The 18679-nt window shown below is 47.5% G+C and overlaps 2 protein-coding genes across 2 annotated transcripts in view; both read left to right on the plus strand.

Moving 5' to 3' along the window:
• Positions 1-3456, plus strand: part of fibcd1a (fibrinogen C domain containing 1a) — a gene marked incomplete at its 3' end in the record, with an annotated part of 22640 nt that extends 19184 nt beyond the window's left edge. Inside the window, exons 5-7 of the mRNA XM_084439667.1 lie at positions 232-328; positions 1807-1986; positions 3191-3456. Coding sequence (XP_084295793.1) covers positions 232-328; positions 1807-1986; positions 3191-3456 — 543 coding nt within the window. The remainder of the gene's footprint in view (positions 1-231; positions 329-1806; positions 1987-3190) is intronic.
• An 8099-nt stretch (positions 3457-11555) lies between these two features.
• Positions 11556-17471, plus strand: phf19 (PHD finger protein 19; the record flags this gene model as incomplete). Its single annotated transcript, XM_084440388.1, has 10 exons — positions 11556-11636; positions 12077-12225; positions 12549-12644; positions 13247-13436; positions 13789-13856; positions 14081-14227; positions 14425-14488; positions 14628-14710; positions 14937-15032; positions 17141-17471. The coding sequence occupies exons 2-10, from the start codon at positions 12125-12127 to the stop codon at positions 17469-17471; spliced, it is 1176 nt and encodes a 391-aa protein (XP_084296514.1). The 5' UTR covers positions 11556-11636; positions 12077-12124.
• Between the last annotated feature and the right edge of the window lie 1208 nt (positions 17472-18679).

Raw genomic sequence — 18679 nt, forward strand, 5'->3', positions numbered from 1 at the left:
CAAGACACACCTGTAACACGTCTGTCAGACATACAGTAAACACGTACTGTACATGAACACAATCCACTGTATATGATAATCTGGAATTCCTGTCTCCTAGACGATTCTGTACTGTACATGTCCCGTCTCCATGGTGATGATACTGTATACTGTACATGTCCATCTTCCGGGTGAGGATATAATGTACATGTCCATCTCCATGGTGATGATATACTGTACTGTGTCTAATAGGTGATCCAGAGGAGGGAGGATGGGGCGGTCAACTTCTTCCGCGGCTGGGACGCCTACCGGGACGGCTTTGGAAAGATCACTGGGGAGCACTGGCTTGGTGAGCACACACACACACACACCACACACACACACAAACACATTTTAAATGCTTTATTTGATCCCATTTCATCATTCATCATTTATCATTTATTGGATCAAATTCATCATTCATATTTTGAACATTGTCATGGGTCCAAAAAGCAAAGTCTCTTCCACACAGCCACACCCACAAACACCCACCCACTGGGTGAGCACACAGCCCCCCCCCCACCCTCCCACACACACACACACACACACACACACACACACACACACACACATAGACATATTCATTCCACATAGAAATTGAAAATGCATTTCTCATCTGGTGGTGGAGCTACATGACACTGGGAATCTGAAACTGAGTTATTTTAATGTGAGGGGAAGACATTAATATTAATATAAGAGTATTTTAAGTCATCAAAGAGTGAGTTTGAAATTGCAATCCCATATTTTCCATTTGTAGTAAATTTGCATTTTCATTAGAACAGTCTCTCATCAGTCATTTCCTGACTGGTCATTTATATAAAAGCCTTGCTTGACTGACTGCACTCAGCAGGAATGTGTGTGTGTGTGTGTGTGTGTGTGTGTGTGTGTGTGTGTGTGCGTGTGTGCGTGCGTGCGTGCGTGCGTGCGTGCGTGTGACATCAGACATCCCAGACAGAGATAAACACAACATTCATTTCAGACCCGTCAACATTTATTATGAATTCATGTTCAATCTTTTTTTTGTTGGGTGGAGGTTAAAGCAATACTTTTATTGTGCACCTTTCTAAAAGCACAGTGGATGTATTATTTTCTAAAAATGATTAGTCTACATAAAAATGATATCCATACTGTAGAACCTTTAAGGCAATAACAATCCATTAAGTTGTGAGAACACCTGAGTGTTCCAGTTTAGCGACAGGCTCTGAACAGCCTGTCAGCTAACTGCAGTGCTTCACTGCTACTTTACTTGGGCCGAGACTCTCATGGGGACCAATTAAAACACAGTTATGTATATTCACAGGAAACTGCAGATTGACCATAATAACTGAAGGCTTAGGACAGGCTTACAACATTGATGTTTTTGCCTTGAGTTGTGTGTTAATAGTAGGAGCCTCTCTGTAGACACACCGCAGGAGAAGCTGAGAGCACACAACTATGAGGGAAGCAGAGAAGGAAATGGTAACGGTAAATTGACTGCACTTATATAGCGTTTTTATCCAAAGCGCTTTACGATGGCTTCTCATTCACCCACTCACACGTACATTCACACACCAATGGCGGCAGCTGCCATGCGAGGTGCTAACCTGTTCATTGGGAGCAATTTGGGGTTCAGTGTCTTGCCCAAGGACACTTCGACATGCCGCCCCATGATCTAACCAGCTCTCTAACTAGATGATCCTGATATACAGTACTTCATGTCTCTGTGTGCATTTGGTCAGGTCTAATCAGTCTGTCTCTGTGTGTGTTTGGTCAGATCTGATCAATGTGTCTCTGTGTGCGTTTGGTCAGGTCTGAGGAGGATGCACGTCCTGACCAGCCAGTCCAGCTACGAGCTGCGTATCGACCTGGAGGACTTTGAGAACAGCACGGCGTTCGCTCAGTACGCTACCTTCGGGGTCGGGCTGTTCTCTGTCGACCCAGACCAGGACGGGTATCCACTGACCATCGCTGACTACTCCGGCACTGCAGGTCTCACACACTCAGGATACTACTAGACTGCTACAGTTTACTCACTATACTGCTAGACTGCTACAGTATACTCACTATTCTTCTAGACTGCTATACTCACTACTAGTCTGCTACAGTAAACTCACTATACTACTAAACTGCTACAGTATACTCACTATAATAGTAGACTGCTATACTCACTACTAGTATACTCACTATACTGCTAGACTGCTAAACTCACTACTAGTAAACTCACTATACTGCTAGACTGCTACAGTATACTCACTGTACACACACTGACAGACAAATGCACACACACACACACGCACTGCTCTTAGTGGCCATACAGAGCAGTGACCTTGGGGTTAGGTGCTGTGAAGGTTGTGGATAACGAGCCAGTAGGAGCTCTGTGAGTGTCCAGCTGGACGCTACTGTAGCTGCTCTGTCATGTTAATATGGCGTTAACAACAAACACACACAGTCTGATGGCCATTATGTCCAGTCCAGAGTTTTAATAAGGCCACACACACACACACACACACACACACACACACACACAGGCATACTGTATGCACAAACACACATACACACACACACACACACACACACACACACACACACACACACACACACACACACACACACACACACACACAGTGCTTTAGTCCCCATGGTTATCCTCTTCACTCACTGTTCCTCTGAGAGGTCAGCTTGATCCTGTTTGACTCTAAAAGTGCTAAAATGCTGGACTGGAAGAAGACATGAGCTAACTCTACCTCTCTCTCTCCCCCCACCCACCCACTCACTCTCTCTCTCTCTCTCTCTCTCTGTCTGGCTCTCTCGTTGTCTGTTTGTCTGTCTGTCTCTTTTTTTCTCTCTACCTCTCTCCCTCCCCCCACCCACTCACTCTGTCTGCCTGTCTCTCTCTCTCTGTCTGTCTGTCTGTCTGTCTCTGTCTCTGTGTCTGTCTGTCTCTCTCTGTCTCTACCTCTCTCTCCCCTCACCGATTCTGTCTGTCTCTCTGTCTATCTGTCTCTGTCTCTCTCTCATGATCTACCGCCCCTCTGTTCTCCCTATCTCCCTCTTTTCCTCATCTCTCCTCTCCTCTCTTCTCCTTCATATCCTATGATCCTCTCCTCTTTCCTCTGCCCTGCTCCCCTCCCCTCTCCTCTCCTCCTCTCCTGTCCTATCCTCCGCTCCTCCTCCTTCTCCTCTCCATAACTAGGAGACTCCCTGCTGAAACATAACGGTATGAAGTTCACCACTATGGACCGGGACAACGACCACTCGGAGAACAACTGCGCCTCGTTCTACCAAGGCGCCTGGTGGTACCGGAACTGCCACACCTCCAACCTGAACGGCCAGTACCTACGCGGCCAGCACACCTCCTACGCCGACGGCATCGAGTGGTCCTCCTGGACTGGCTGGCAGTACTCCCTCAAGTTCACCGAGATGAAGGTCAGAGCCGCCGCCCGCGACGAGAGGCAATGAGGGGGGGGGCACGTCACGTGACCACCGCTTAGACCTATGAGAGGGCAGAGGGGCGCTTCACGTGACCACCCATGGACCAATGGTTTTAGAGACACTGTAACTGCTGAGTTTCAGGACTCAAAGTCAAAGTGAGCCCCCCCCCCCCCCCCACAGACTCTAAACCTGCTGGTTAGATTGCCTGCTCTCACACTAGTGACCTCCCCCCTCTCTAGATGACCCCGTGCCCTCACACACAAGCACACACGCACACACACACACATACTGTACAGTATGCGCTCGAACACACCCACAAACACGTTGTGTTGAAGCTCGTAGGCTCTGTATGAACAGGAACAGGAAGTCAGGCCAGGTCCGCGGAAACTGCTGTTGACCTTGGAGAGAAGTTGCATCCCAGCGGTGGGTGTTTGAAACATGAAACACCTCCTGTGTTTGTCTTCCTTCTGATCATGAGAGGGAGGGTCTGGTCCCGGCTGTTACTGATATCCTAGTCCTCTTTGTGTGAAGAACACGCAGCCTATCCTGAATGATGGTACTGAAAGTACCTTGCCCAGAAACATGTCAGCAATAAGTATTATCAGAGACAACAAAATGGCTAAATGCTACAAATGTGTTTGTAGCATTTGGTCTCCTGATGTTAATCTTGTCAGATTGTTATTCCTGGAAGGAGATCATGATACAAGCACTTTAATACCAGATGTGTTGCAATCATAACAAAACATGCCCTGTTTTCTAAAAGGAACTCAAAATGTATTATTGTTTCAAATGAGTGATGTTGAACATGAGTTGTGTTGTTGAGGGGTTGGGTTGAAGGGTTGAAACTAAGGGTTGTTTGGGAAGTTGCTAGCTCACATCTGGACATACAGTATACAGTATGGGCTCTATGTTAACTACGTACATCATTACCTGTTGTGGAGCGTAACCAACAGGACCAAAGGACAGCAACTTAAATCATGATTAATTTGTGAAGATAAGCTATAAGTGGTTAATGTTACTCTGTATAATTATGTTTGTTTGAACAGGAAAGTGTCAGTGAATTGAACTGTTAATGTGATGTTTGTGGGATGAGAGAGAGAGAGGGGCCTCTGTGTATCTTGCTGGGGGACAGTCCACAGACTGAGCACCTCTTCAGTGGTCCGGTAAATAATTGGTTTTCTGATAAGAATCCCAGACTATCGTTCCAGTACAGCACAGCCCATTAAAACATAAACACAAATGGTATTTAGATAATCTGCACTGGCACTGGCACTGCACAGCTTTTTTCTGCCTTCTGTCTCGCCAGCCTCCATCTGTCTTTCTTTCATTCTCTCTCTCTCTCTCTTTCTCTTTCTATCTCTCACTCTTTGCCTCCTCCCCTCAGCCAAGCTACCAGTGTCTCCTGGTGGTTGACTTTGGAGCTGCGGCCTCTACTGTCTTGTTGCCCACTCTGAGTCACTGATGCATGAAATAGAGCTAGTCCTTCAGTAAGCTAGCCACTGTACACACACACACACACACACACACGCTACACACACATACTCTTACCCACACCCCGCCCCCCAACGCACACACCACACACTCATACACTTAGCCCTCCACCACCCCCCAACACAGACACACACACACCACACACTCATACTCCTACCCCCTAGAGCACACACACCCAGGATGGAATGACACCCGGCTGCCTGTCTGCTCCTCTCCTCTGATCTCTCTTCTAAGTGCACACTGTCCTTCATGATCACAGAGACTATGAGATGCGTTAGTGGAACACTGCTTATCTAGCCATCAGACTGTACTGTATTACACAGTGAGTACAGCAGTGTTTACACAGTGTATAGAAATACAGAATGTTAATAGGATGCTGAGGAAGCAAACCGGTGAACTGACACTACCTTGCTAGTGTCTTTGCCTCCCACAAATGTCATATGCTCACAGTTAGCTGTAAGAATTTGTGGGAACTGGTCTGTGTAAAAGGCTTCTACCTTGCAGTCTAAGCGAGACGTGTACAAATGTACTGTATCTTGATATGGTCAGTTCCTGAGTCCCTGTTGTGAATTGTAATGTTCTCTCAACAATGTTTAAAAAAAATAAACAATTTTGTTGTATGTATAGTATGTTGTATGCATCAGGTGTGTGTATGTGCTTTGTACCAGGTACTGTATGTTTGTGACGATGTCAACATTGCCTCCTCTCAGCACCAGTCAGTATGTGTGACTGTAGACCCAAACAGGACTGTCTTGAGAGAGGTCACAGACCAACACAGTGAGAACTAAATCTGCATAGAAGTGTAGTAAGAGTATTATTTTCTTGTGGAGGTCTGTAGTTCCAATCCAAATCACCCCTACTACACTCTACTCTGTAGTTCCAATACAAACCACCCCTACTACAACGAAAAGGGTACCACTTAGAACCATTTGTAACAATAGAAAAACCTTGGGGGGAAAAAGATGTTCCAGATCCAGAAACCTGACGAGGTTCCTTCAATAACCATTTTCAGGTCAGAAAGAATCATTTAGGGTTCCCGGAGCAGAAAGGGGTTCTATCTGAAACCTAGAGTGTACACTGTATTGTGACAGCGGTACCAACCCCCCCTCGAGTCTGTGGGTTTGGCTGCATTCAGCTTAATGGGAGCTCTGGGAGAGACAGAATGACACAGCTTAGCTGAGAGAGAGAGAGAGTGGTGAGGGAGGGAGAGAGGGGGAGAAAGAGCATCAAATGTCACGTTTGGTCGGAAAAATGGACTGTTGACAGGAATTTTGCTTTCCTGAAAATATCAATTTATATCACTCCTTCCATCATCACCCCATTCCCTTCTCTCTCCACCGCTTCCCAATTTGCTTTCTCTATTTCTATCACTCTTTTGCACTTTCTATCGTTCTCTCTTTCTCTCTCACTCACACACGCATACTGTATATACACACTCTCCCTGAGGGCAGACAAACAGGGATAGAGTTACAGTACCAGTCTGCTCAGTGAAGAAGCTGCAGAAATGCTGTTTATTAGAAATGTTTCTGACACTCCATGACACTTTCTTCATCAACTTTGTTGCTGATACAAGAACAACAACAACACAGTAGCCTAGAGCCTATTCTAGATTAGATGATAATACTGAAGACTGAAGAGAGTTTTCATGTCTGTATGACTGATTTATAAAAAGTAAATCTTGTATTTCATTTGAGACATAAGCACTATGACTTCGATTTTTGTGTTGTTCAGAAGTCTTTTAGGGGAAATTATTTATAAATAAATAAAAAATAATTGTTACATTATTGTAAAGATAAAATCGCTATTTTGATCAAGTAAACAACATCCTCACAAACATACAGTAGTGTTCCCCAATCCCACTCTAACATGAATACAAATACAGAATTTATGATTGCTATTTACTAAAGTGAAAAATATACCCAAAGGAACAGTAATAAACTGATAGATGTGTACATCGTAGACATTTACTGTAGGTAATCCCCCTACAGAATTCTAAGTTTGAAAAGCATCCAGAATCTAATAACTGGGAGCAAAAACCATCAGATCATTGAGATAGGCCTACCAGTTTCTTGATTAGATTACATTCTTAGATTACTTTAGATGTCATTGTTATAGTTAGTAATAATAGGAATATGACTATATTTTGTGTTAGTAAATTTAAGTTATTAAGCATAATGATAATGATACTCAAAAGGTATGCTTGGGCATATTGCAATTGCTTATTCTTAAAACTCATTGTAAAGTCATAATTTGTAAATGCTGCAGACTTTTGGGCTGAATCATTGTGGGAGGGACACAATGTATTTGGCACTGTGTCTGCATTGCAATCTGCTCTTCCTGGATATGATGATGTTATGTTAATTACATAAGGAAAAACGTAGATGATTCGCGGGAAAGAGTGAAAAATGGCGACTCGCATAGTTTGAACTTTAGCGCCTGTAACGTACTGGAACTGTTGACTGTAGACACAGCATTTGCAGTGAGGAGGTAACTCCTCGAATGGAACACTTTTCTTCTGCTGTGAAATTTCTGTTTTATTTCCTCACGCCTGCTGTATCTGGAGATTATCAAACGGGTAAGAACAGTTAGAATCGAATCTGAATGGCGCATTTGAACCATCATCTAATGCGTCTCCCTTTTAGTCTCTTTTTCTCGATGCATTAAGTCTGATGATTTCGCTGACGTTTGCTGTCCTGCATTTTCACATTTGTAAAGTAAGGTTAATGATACGAGAGTTTGTTGGCGAGATACTAAACTTTTTATTTGATGATAGATTTGCTTTAGTCTCTTTGCGATGCGCTGCATGAGCAGAAGCAACAGGTATTTCATTTTGTGATTGTGAAAGTTAGCAAGCAAGCAGGGCTGACTAACTCGTGTCTATAGCTAGCGAGCTAGTTCTGTCTCTGTGTTAGTCATTCGTCCGATGTGCATGGTACGATGGATTTGACCGGATCAATAGTTTTATTTTACAAAAGGACATCGAACCTTCCGTCACTTGTATCTGCTACGTTGAGCTAGCCATCCAACTAGCCACTGCCTGCAAATCATTGCTTCAAATCAGTCTTACTATCCAACATCTGAATTTGACTGCAAACCATATTTGTTAATAGCTTGACATGTTGAAGAGTGATGAAATGAAATATAGGTTTGCATCGCCAGTCATGCACTCGTCATATCTCGGTCCGCATGCCCCAGAGGCGGCGCCTGTGCGCATGCGTCGACCTGTCAAACTCCCCTGTTGAAGTTGACAGATGAGTCAGATCAAGCGGAAACGAGTCCGCTGACAGCTCATGTGAGTCTTCACATCTTTAGTTTCTACCGGGTTCCGGTTGAGTCATAATCAACCTGATTCAAGCGAAGGAGACATTGCTGGTAGGGTGTGTAGTGTGGCCACCTTCAGTGATGAGTCTTCTCTCAGTATGAGTCACATGAATGGCTGGTTAATTTATCAAAGATGTCCCAAACTGTGTTGAATCTCATTTAAATCAAAGTCAATCACAGTCTCTCAAGAGACTACATACAGTATTGAACTCACTTAATAAAGAGTGTTCAGGATTTGAATGCTGACTGTGTGTGTGTGTGTGTGTGTGTGTGTGTATTTCCATCTGTCAGGTTTATGTGTGAGCACTGAATCTGTGTGTGTGTGTGTCCTGTCGTTCCGCCAGGTGAGTGAGCATCAGCAGCATCATGTTGGAGCCGGCCTACAGAGACGCTTACTGCAGCGCGGACGAGTCCCCAGCCCTGCCGCCCCAGAAGAGGGCTCGCGTCAGGGACCGGCTGGAGCTGGAGAGCAGCCTGTCTCTGGGCCAGTACGTCCTCTGCCGCTGGTCAGACGGACTCTACTACCTGGGGAAGATACAGAGGGTGGGTATCATTACCTACAGTACTACCTGCATACTAGCTAGTACTGACTAGTACTAACTAGTAATACTTGGGGAACATACAGAGAGTAAGTAGCTCAGTACTACCTAATATAAATTAGTGATGACCGACTTGTAAGTACAGTAGGAATACCTGGGAAAGATACAGAGGATAAGTACTATGCAGTACTACCTAAGTATTAACTACTTCTATCAATTGGCATCGCCAGTCATGCACTTTAAGACCTGCCTACTGAGTAGTTCTAACTAGGAGGCTATTGCCGGAAAGATAAAGAGGAAGTACAACCCACGTAGTAGTACGTCTACTGAACTTAGTAGTACTACTGAACTCATCACTCATCACTAGTAGTTACTCTACTGTCCATTCTAGTAGTACTACTAAGTTCAGTAGTACTACTAGGACGGAGATTAGAGTAACGACTAGTGATGACTAGGCTAGAACCAGAGAGAGTATCTACTGTAGGTAGGTATGTCTGATGTGTTGTGTTTGTGTGGCTGCAGGTCAGTGCCTCCAAGCAGAGCTGCTTCGTCACGTTTGAGGATAATTCCAAGTTCTGGGTTCTCTGGAAGGACATCCAGCATGGTGAGAATAGAGACAGGCTACACACACATTATCTACTAAAAACAAATCAACTCCACATATGATACACTTCTGACACAATCTACTGTACTACACACATTATTTTCTTAAAACATCCAATCCATTTATTATACACTTCTATTACACCATTATCTGTCATCAGTCATCATCTATTACACACATCACACATTCTCTACTACACACATCTACTGTACATCACTCATTATCTACTACACACATTATCTACTATACACATTATTTACTACACACATTATCTACTATACACATTATTTACTACACACATTATCCACTACACTTATTATCTACTACACACATTATTGAAACATCTATTACACACATTGTTGAGTTACACACATTCTCTACTACCCTCATTATCAGCTAGTCCTATGAGGTTTGTAGACATGTTGGTGTAGCCAATGAGAGGACTGGACGGTAACCACATACTACTACTGCTTCCTGTAACGCTACCCTCTCTGTCCAATCACGTGTTCAGCTGGCGTTCCAGGGGAGGAGCCTAAGTGTTCAGTGTGCTCGGAGGCGGAGCTTGGCTCGGACAATGAGATCCTCATCTGTGGGAAGTGTGGTATAGGTGAGTTGCCATGGAGACTTATGTAGTCCTAGGTTCTCTCCTGTTCTAATGTTTCCTCTCTTACAGTATTATAGTGATATAATAGCGGTATCAGCTGACTGATAATGCCACAGGCCAATCAGGAGAGTGGTCCCATCCCTTGACAGATTTGTTTCGTGGTTGAGATCAGTTAATTTGCATATTTGTTTATCCTTTATTAATACAGGGAAGAAGCTTTTGAGACCTGGGTCTCTTTAAAAAAAACACCATGTGGTAACCAACATAAAACCCACAGACATTAAATAAACACCAGTTTGAAACATTTAAATTAGAGGCACTGCAAGCCCGACAGGGCCAACACCGTGGACAGATTGGGGCCGGGTTCGGGACGATTTCTTAATGCATAGTTAGGGTTTGGGTCAGGCTCTGGCTCTGTGACACAGACACATGTGATGTAGCGTTCCTGCGCGTGAGATGTGAAAATAGGCCAGACCGAATGAACACAGCTGAGCTGGCTGCGTTAGCCAACACTACTGTACCTTAATGTGGCTGCTACTGTATCCTTTTCCTGCACAGCACACACAAATGAACAGCGGAGTGGAATTAACTGTGAATAGTTTTTACCTGTGATTGTCTTTGGATTTAACCGGTTGGCGAAGATTTGTGAGGAATGTTAAGGCAGTCTGACAATGTTTCAGTTTGTGGGCAGAGTAATTGTTGGCTAGGAAGAGAGACATTTCTTATTTTAGTTATTTTGTTATTACCTCCATGCACACAATATTTGTATTAGCTCATTACATTGTCAACCTGATCGTTCCTGTTTTACCTGATACATTTTCGTAATGTAATTCTCCATTATTGCATTGTGCATTTTTAATTGTACGCTAGCTGTGTGTTGTAATACTGGCTTTGTGCTCAAGTCGGACTCGGGCTGAGTAATTGCTTACTTCGTCGGGGTAGGGCTAGTGTAGGGCCAGGTTAGGGCTAGGGTAGGGGTAGGGTAGGTCTAGGGTAGGGCTAGGGTAGAGCCAGGGTAGGGCTAGGGTAGGGCCAGGGTGGGGTAGGGCTAGGGTAGGGCCAGGGTAGGGTAAGGCTAGGGTAGGGCCAGGGTAGGGTAAGGCTAGGGTAGGGCTAGGGTAGGGCCAGGGTAGGGCCAGGGTAGGGCTAGGGTAGGGCTAGGGTAGGGCCAGGGTAGGGCCAGGGTAGGGACAGGGTAGGGCCGGGCCAGAATTCCACGGACTTGGACCGGGCTTAGGCCGACATTTCAGGCCCTCACAGACCTCATTTAAATACAACAAAAATACACAGGAAATGCCCCCCGTAGTTCACTGTTACCAATGCAGTAGCTGCTCCTGGGGTCCCCTGTACAGGACAGGGGTGGAGAGAGGCTGTGAGCAGCTTGGTGGAAGGGAGGGAGGGAGTAGGACTCCCTCTAGGGACCAATCTCTGCCATGACTTGGGCCTGAAGTGTAGCTGAATAGGTGTATAAGGAGAGTGTGTTTGTGTGTGTGTGTGTGTGTGTGTGTGTCTGTGTGTGTTCTAATGAGTGTCCCGGTTGTGTGTGTCCTCAGGGTACCACCAGCAGTGCCACATCCCGCCAGTAGAGAGCAGTGTGGAGCAGTCTCCCTGGTTCTGCCGGCGCTGCATCTTCGCCTTGGCTGTTCGGGTGAGAACCAATGAGAAGCTCTGGTCGGGGCACTGACGCCGGTCCCAGCGGACTCTAGCTAGCTCATATCTGGATAGTGGGTCCACTCATCTGGTCCAGGCCAGACCTTGGGGTCCAAATACTACTTGAAATACCTTTCATTCACTTCCTGTGTGTGAATTCTCTTCCCAGGCGACAATGGAACCAATAGGCTGTTCACAAATATGCAAAACCAGACAGACTCAGGCAAAACACTGAAGTGATTGAAAGTATTTTGACTACTTGAGTTGCAAAATTCCAGGAATATTCATAACTACCCATGGGAATTAACTGGAATAAACTGGAAAACAGAAATGGGAAGTTTGTGAATATTCCCAGAATTTTTCAACCCTAACTTGAAACCCTTTTGGTCCAAGACTTGATCCTTTAACCACGCCCGCCTGTGCTCCCGTCCTCCACAGAAAGGGGGCGCTCTGAAGAAAGGCCCCATAGCCAAGGCCCTGCAGGCCATGAAGCAGGTGCTGGCCTACAACCCTGACGAGCTGGAGTGGGACTCCCTGCACCGGACCAATCAGCAACAGTGTTACTGCTACTGTGGTGGGCCTGGAGAGTGAGTTAGACCAATCGGAGTGTTACTGCTGTGTTACTGTATGTCTGTCTTAGTGATACCGGTGCTGTTGTAGTTGTTCTATCTCTAGTTTGTAGCATTCTTATGGTCCAGTTGTCTTATCTTCTGTGTTCTATCAGTGTAATATTCTGGTTGTCCTATGTCTAGTTTTTAATAGTGATATATACTACTCTAGATGCTACTTTTAGGTGCTAGCAGTCTAGTTGTTCTATATTTCTCTGTATCTCTTAGGTTACGGCCGGTGTTATATTCTGGCTGTTCTGTGTTCTATCTCTAGGTTGTATCAGTGTTGTTTTCTGTTCTAGGTGGTACCTGAAGATGCTGCAGTGTTTCAGGTGTCAGCAGTGGTTCCACGAGGCCTGTATCCAGTGTCTGCAGGAGTCCATGATGTTCGGAGATAGGTGGGCGGAGCCAAGAGCTGTAGTGTCACGTGATCCCACAGCTCCGATTCAGTATCACTAACTCTTCTCCTCAATTCTCTCCTCTCATCTCCTTTATTCTTCCCTCTCCTCCCCTCTAATCTCCTATCCACTCCTCCCCATCTCCTCTCCTGTACCCTCCACTCCTCCCTGTCTCCTCCCCTCTCATCTCCTATCCACTCCTCCCTGTCTCCTCCCCTCTCATCTCCTATCCACTCCTCCCTGTCTCCTCCCCTCTCATCTCCTATCCACTCCTCCTTGTCTCCTCCCCTCTCATCTCCTATCCACTCCTCCCCATCTCCTCTCCTCTACCCTCCACTCCTCCCTGTCTCCTCTCATCTCCTATCCACTCCTCCCTGTCTCCTCCCCTCTCATCTCCTATCCACTCCTCCCCCTTCTCCTCTCCTCTACCCTCCACTCCTCCCTGTCTCCTCCCCTCTCATCTCCTATCCACTCCTCCCTGTCTCTTCTCATCTCCTATCCACTTCTCTCTGTCTCCTCCCCTCTCATCTCCTATCCACTCCTCCCCCTTCTCCTCTCCTCTACCCTCCACTCCTCCCTGTCTCTTCTCCTCTCCTCTCAAGGTTCTACCAGTTCATCTGTGCAGTGTGCAGCAGAGGGGTGGAATGTATCAAGCGCGTGGCGCTGCGCTGGGTGGACGTGGTCCATCTGGCCCTCTACAACCTGGGAGTCCAGAGCAAGAAGAGGTACTTCGAGCTGGAGGAGATCCTGGCTTTCGTCAGCAGCAACTGGGACCACTTCCAGCTGGGAAAGGTGAGAACACACACACTGAGACAGACACACAGACACACTCACACACATACACAATTTAGTATAGTTGACTTGGAACACACACATATACTGTACAGTACACCCACCCACACGCACACACACACACACACACACACACACACATAGGGTTAGGAGTAAGGTAGTCTGTTTAAAGAAATACAGCGCTTTTTTGGAGATGAGGTTTCAAGAAATACAGCACCCCCCTATCTCAGAATGGTAATGAGTCCAGCCAGACCTTTCTCCAGCACTGGAACAGCGTGGTGATACTGTAGGTTTGGCTATGCGAGACTAGGAGTAAGATATCATGTTTACTAAGGCGTCTCTCTCCCTCCAGCTGTCCAACACTCCGCCCTCTGAGAGAGCACAACACCTGCTGGACGCCCTCAACAACTACAAGAGCAAGTAAGACACGCCTCCACTTCCTGTCCACTTCCTGTTTGTCAACCTGTGTATGGTACTTGCTGGTCCCACAACTACTGCAAAACTCCAGAAGAAAGAAAATGTCCCACATTCAAGATGGATGCCTCCAATCCATTCGCTTTGTGTCGCGTTCTGTTTGAAAGATGCTAACAGCCTAAACGTCATTCGAACTCCGTGACCTAATATGGGCTTCCTGTGCGACCCAGGTTCCTGTGCGGTAAGGAGATCAAGAAGAGGAAGTGCATCTTCCGCCTGCGGACTCGTGTCCCCCCCAACCCACCCTCCAAGCTGTTCCCTGAGCGCGCTCAGAGCGAGGGCTGGAGGGGCCGGAAGAAGGGCGGAGGCAGGAACAGGTGTGTGTGTGTGACAGGGGCGGAGTCTGACGTTACCGTGGTTACGGCCACGCCCATTTGGTATTCTTGGAAGGGTAACACCCTAAAAACCGCTCAGAACTAGTGACTCGCATACTAACACTCTCTCTCTCCCACTCTATATCTCTCTCTCTCTCCGTCTGTCTGTCTCTCTGTCGGTCTGTCTCTCGTGTGTTTAGCTCCGCCCCTGCAGAGAAGAGGAAGAAGAGGTCTAAGTGGCTGCTGGAGGATGCCATTCCCAACGTGAGTCTCAACACCGTCACAGAATTCTCTCTGATTCTCATATTAGATCTCAACCTGCTCCTGTTAACTGACACAAATGCACTAAGGTGTGTGTGTGTGTGTGTGTGTGTGTGTGTGTGTGTGTGTGTGTGTGATTCAGAATGACCTGAGTTCAACATGTTCCAATCATCACATGGCCAACATTTTTGACTTCACCTTGGATGAGCTGCAGAGCCTGAAGAGGTAAACAGGCCTACTGTATTATATACAACATATGAACTACACCGGTACACGCCTATTACATACAACATATGAACCCACACTGCAAAAAAACAGCTGATGCTCACCTACAGTACTTCCTGTCCATTCCGAGCATGGGTTCTTCTCCTTATATCTCCATGTTAGATGAGTTTTATCCATGACCTCCCCCCCGACCTGACCCTAACCCTGACCCCTGTCTGACCCCCAGCACCAGCTCTGGCCGCACCCTCAGCCTGGACCTGGACTCTACCGACGCCGCCAGCACCTCTGGGTCCGCTACTACCAGTGTCTCCTACGACTTCAGGTAACACACACACACACACACACACACACTGGGCTCCGTAGAGGAGTGTGCAGATGGCGACGGCGTTACGGCTTGTTCTGCGGTTAGCGGCGCTGTTGTAAATCCCGTGTGAAGTTCTAGAATGCCGGAGAGAGGACAGCCCTGATGTCGGCGGCCAGGGGGCTTCCGTCGGCGGCGTGGGGGGGGGGGGGGGGGGCGACGAGCTGCGCGGTTATTTCAGTTTGACTTGACGGCAGACAGAGTGGTGGTGGGGGGGGGGGGGTAGACCGCACTGACGGCACGGCGCAGAGCTCCGGGGGCGGAGGAGAGACGCGCACACTCATCTGCATACCGCAGTCGTACAATCTGTTGGGTTTGCGTCACACACACACCCTAGCAGCTTGTGGTATGTGTCAGAAGCCTGCTGCCTTCTGTGTGCATCCAATAATGACGTGACAATCCTTTGAAGCAACAATCCTTTGAGGTGAGTCGTACTTGGTGAGAGACGTTCTTTTACCGTTGTGACCGGCTGCCTTAGATCCACTCCCTGTTATGTGAACACACAGTGAGAACCAGCCAATCACAAGAGGTAGGCATGCTTGGAAAAGAAAAATGAGCCAAATTCGAAAACACAGCAGCATTTGGATGCACTTCAGCAATAGAGGCAACGATAAAGAGAAGTGCAATATTTGCAAATCAAAAATAACATTTAAAGCGCACTCAAACACACACACACACTCAAACAACTCAATTAAAAACAACATCCAACGGTATAACGACGGCAAAAGTGCTTCTGCTGAAACCACTACCAAAAGTGTTGCAGGAATTGTATTCAAGGCCAGGCAACTTTATTTAGCCTACATAATAACACATTTCCTACAGTTATACAGGTAAATTCAAAGTGGTAAATTCACTGACAAAGCAGAGGGATATGGCGTCAACTTGTTAAATGTTTATGTAATACCCAGTATGTCTAGGTTCCCCTCATCAAAAAGGCACTGAGAGAATATTATATTTTATACAAAAGTTTATTCACAATAGATTAAAAGTTTACAGAAAATGTTCTCTCTCAGTAGCAGCAGGGTAGAGTAAAGGGCCTTGTGCTTAAGTGCAGACGTTCACTTAATTAATCCCTAAAGGAAACTGTGACAGACCCGTCCACAGAATGCGATGCATTGTGCCGACAACTTCAACAAAGGCATGTGTTTCTCTCAGAAGACAGCAACACTAGCTGTTGTCAGTCGGCAACATGACATTGAACAACCAATGTTCCACCAAACAAACAATCCGCACAACCACCGTTGTGTTGGCATGCACACCTGATACGGATGTCGCTAGATTAGCTCCCCACTTCCTCATAACAATATTATACCTCTCCCCCCTCTCTTTCCCGTAATGCCCTTCATAACAGCGCACGTCACATTTAGGCTACATTAGGTCTGGCAATACGAGTAATTTAATGCTGCTAAACCTAGTCCACACTTGCAAAATTAAATTATTTTGCTGTGAAGTTTGAATCTGATTCAAATCTTACCCTATCATTATCCTAGTGAGTACTTGCAGATAGACATAGTAACTGCCTGCCCCCTAGTCTCTCCAGACTCAAATATGACGTTGAATCGCTGCGTTCCGCATACTGTACTACATAATAGAGTCTGTGCCACTTTGCCACCCAAGCTGGTGTTCTGAGGGCGTATCGACGGGTCAAAATTGAAAGAGTGACAGGTCGTAGCAGCAAATGAGAGACGCTAGCCCAGGCTAGATGGGCGGGGCATATCTATGGGTGGGAACGCCTGAATGCGAAAGTCGTTGATTGGTGCCGCAGGGATTCCGGCGCTGCCAATGAATTGGCAGGATTTGAACACCAGATTTTTGCATGAAGTGTCCAGGACCCATAGAGAGATCTGCAGCATGCAGTAAAGTAGTTAGCGTAGCTTACGTAGTGTATCAGCGAAAGAACTCTCACGGGTCTAGCATTGAGACCCCTAAAAAAGAATAGAAAATGGACCATTTTTTGGAACTGCTCATGGAAAGAGGCGCAGTTCCCAGTACTCACTAGTATCCAGAGAAAGCCTGTTGCTGCTCACTCACGTCTGAACCTCTCTTGTCGTCCGCGCTCGTCCCTACAGGAAGAAGGTGGGCAGCCGCAAGAGGAAGCTGCCCAGCTGCAACTACAGCCAGCTGGCCAGCCGGAGGGAGGAGCCGGCGGAGGAGGAGCTGCCCGGGGAGGAGCCAGGAGCCGGGGGGCTGGAGGAGGAGCGTGCCGTCGACAGCCACGCCTTCGACAGCATCAGCGAGGACGACTCCTCCCTCTCCCACCTCAAGTCGTCCATCAGCAGCTACTGGGGCGCGGCCGGTCGCCTGACCTGCGGCGAGCGCTACCAGGTGCTGGCGCGGCGCGTCACTCCGCAGGGCACGGTCCAGTACCTGGTGGAGTGGGAGGGGACCACGCCGTACTGACCGGCGACTGACGATCCCGGCCACACACCCTCCGCCTGTCAACTGACCACGCTTTTATTGACCAAATGACCAAACACCCCCCCCCCATCCTCATACTGACAATGATCAACCTTCCCCCCTTGTTGTATTAGGGAGCTGCTGTACCGCTAGCTACGCCCCAGTGCGGCCCTGTTTAACGCTAGCTAAGCCCCGGCACAGCCCTGTTTAACGCTAGCCCCGGCACAGCCCTGTTTAACGCTAGCCCTGGCACATCCCTGATGAACGCTAGCCCTGGCACAGCCCTGTTTAACGCTAGCCCTGGCACAGCCCTGTTTAACGCTAGCCCTGGCACAGCCCTGTTTAACGCTAGCCCTGGCACAGCCCTGATGAACGCTCGCCCTGGCACAGCCCTGTTTAACGCTAGCCCCGGCACAGCCCTGTTTAACGCTAGCCCTGGCACATCCCTGATGAACGCTAGCCCCGGCACAGCCCTGTTTAACGCTAGCCCTGGCACAGCCCTGTTTAACGCTAGCCCTGGCACAGCCCTGTTTAACGCTAGCCCTGGCACAGCCCTGTTTAATGCTAGCCCTGGCACAGCCCTGTTTAACGCTAGCTAAGCCTGAGCACAGCCCTGTTTAACGCTAGCCCTGGCACAGCCCTGATGAACGCTAGCCCTGGCACAGCCCTGATTAACGCTAGCCCTGGCACAGCCCTGATTAACGCTAGCCCTGGCACAGCCCTGATTAACGCTAGCCCTGGCACAGCCCTGTTTAACGCTAGCCCTGGCACAGCCCTGATTAACGCTAGCCCTGGCACAGCCCTGTTTAACGCTAGCCCTGGCACAGCCCTGTTTAACGCTAGCCCTGGCACAGCCCTGATTAACGCCAGCTAAACCCCGGCACAGCGCTGTTTAATGCTAGCCCTGGCACAGCCCTGTTTAACGCTAGCTAAGCCTGAGCACAGCCCTGTTTAATGCTAGCCCTGGCACAGCCCTGTTTAACGCTAGCTAAGCCTGAGCACAGCCCTGTTTAACGCTAGCTAAGCCTGAGCACAGCCCTGTTTAACGCTAGCCCCGGCACAGCCCTGTTTAACGCTAGCTAAGCCTTCTGGACATTCCATCAGAAAGTGTTTACCGCTACTGGAGCACTCCAGCGTTGTCATACCCACCGGCAGAACCCTTCAGTGTATTTGACCCTATCAGTAAGCCAGCATGCTATTACCAGACGAGA

This window comes from Borostomias antarcticus, assembly GCF_949987555.1.
Source record: "Borostomias antarcticus genome assembly, chromosome: 6".
NCBI classification, from domain to species: domain Eukaryota; kingdom Metazoa; phylum Chordata; class Actinopteri; order Stomiiformes; family Stomiidae; genus Borostomias; species Borostomias antarcticus.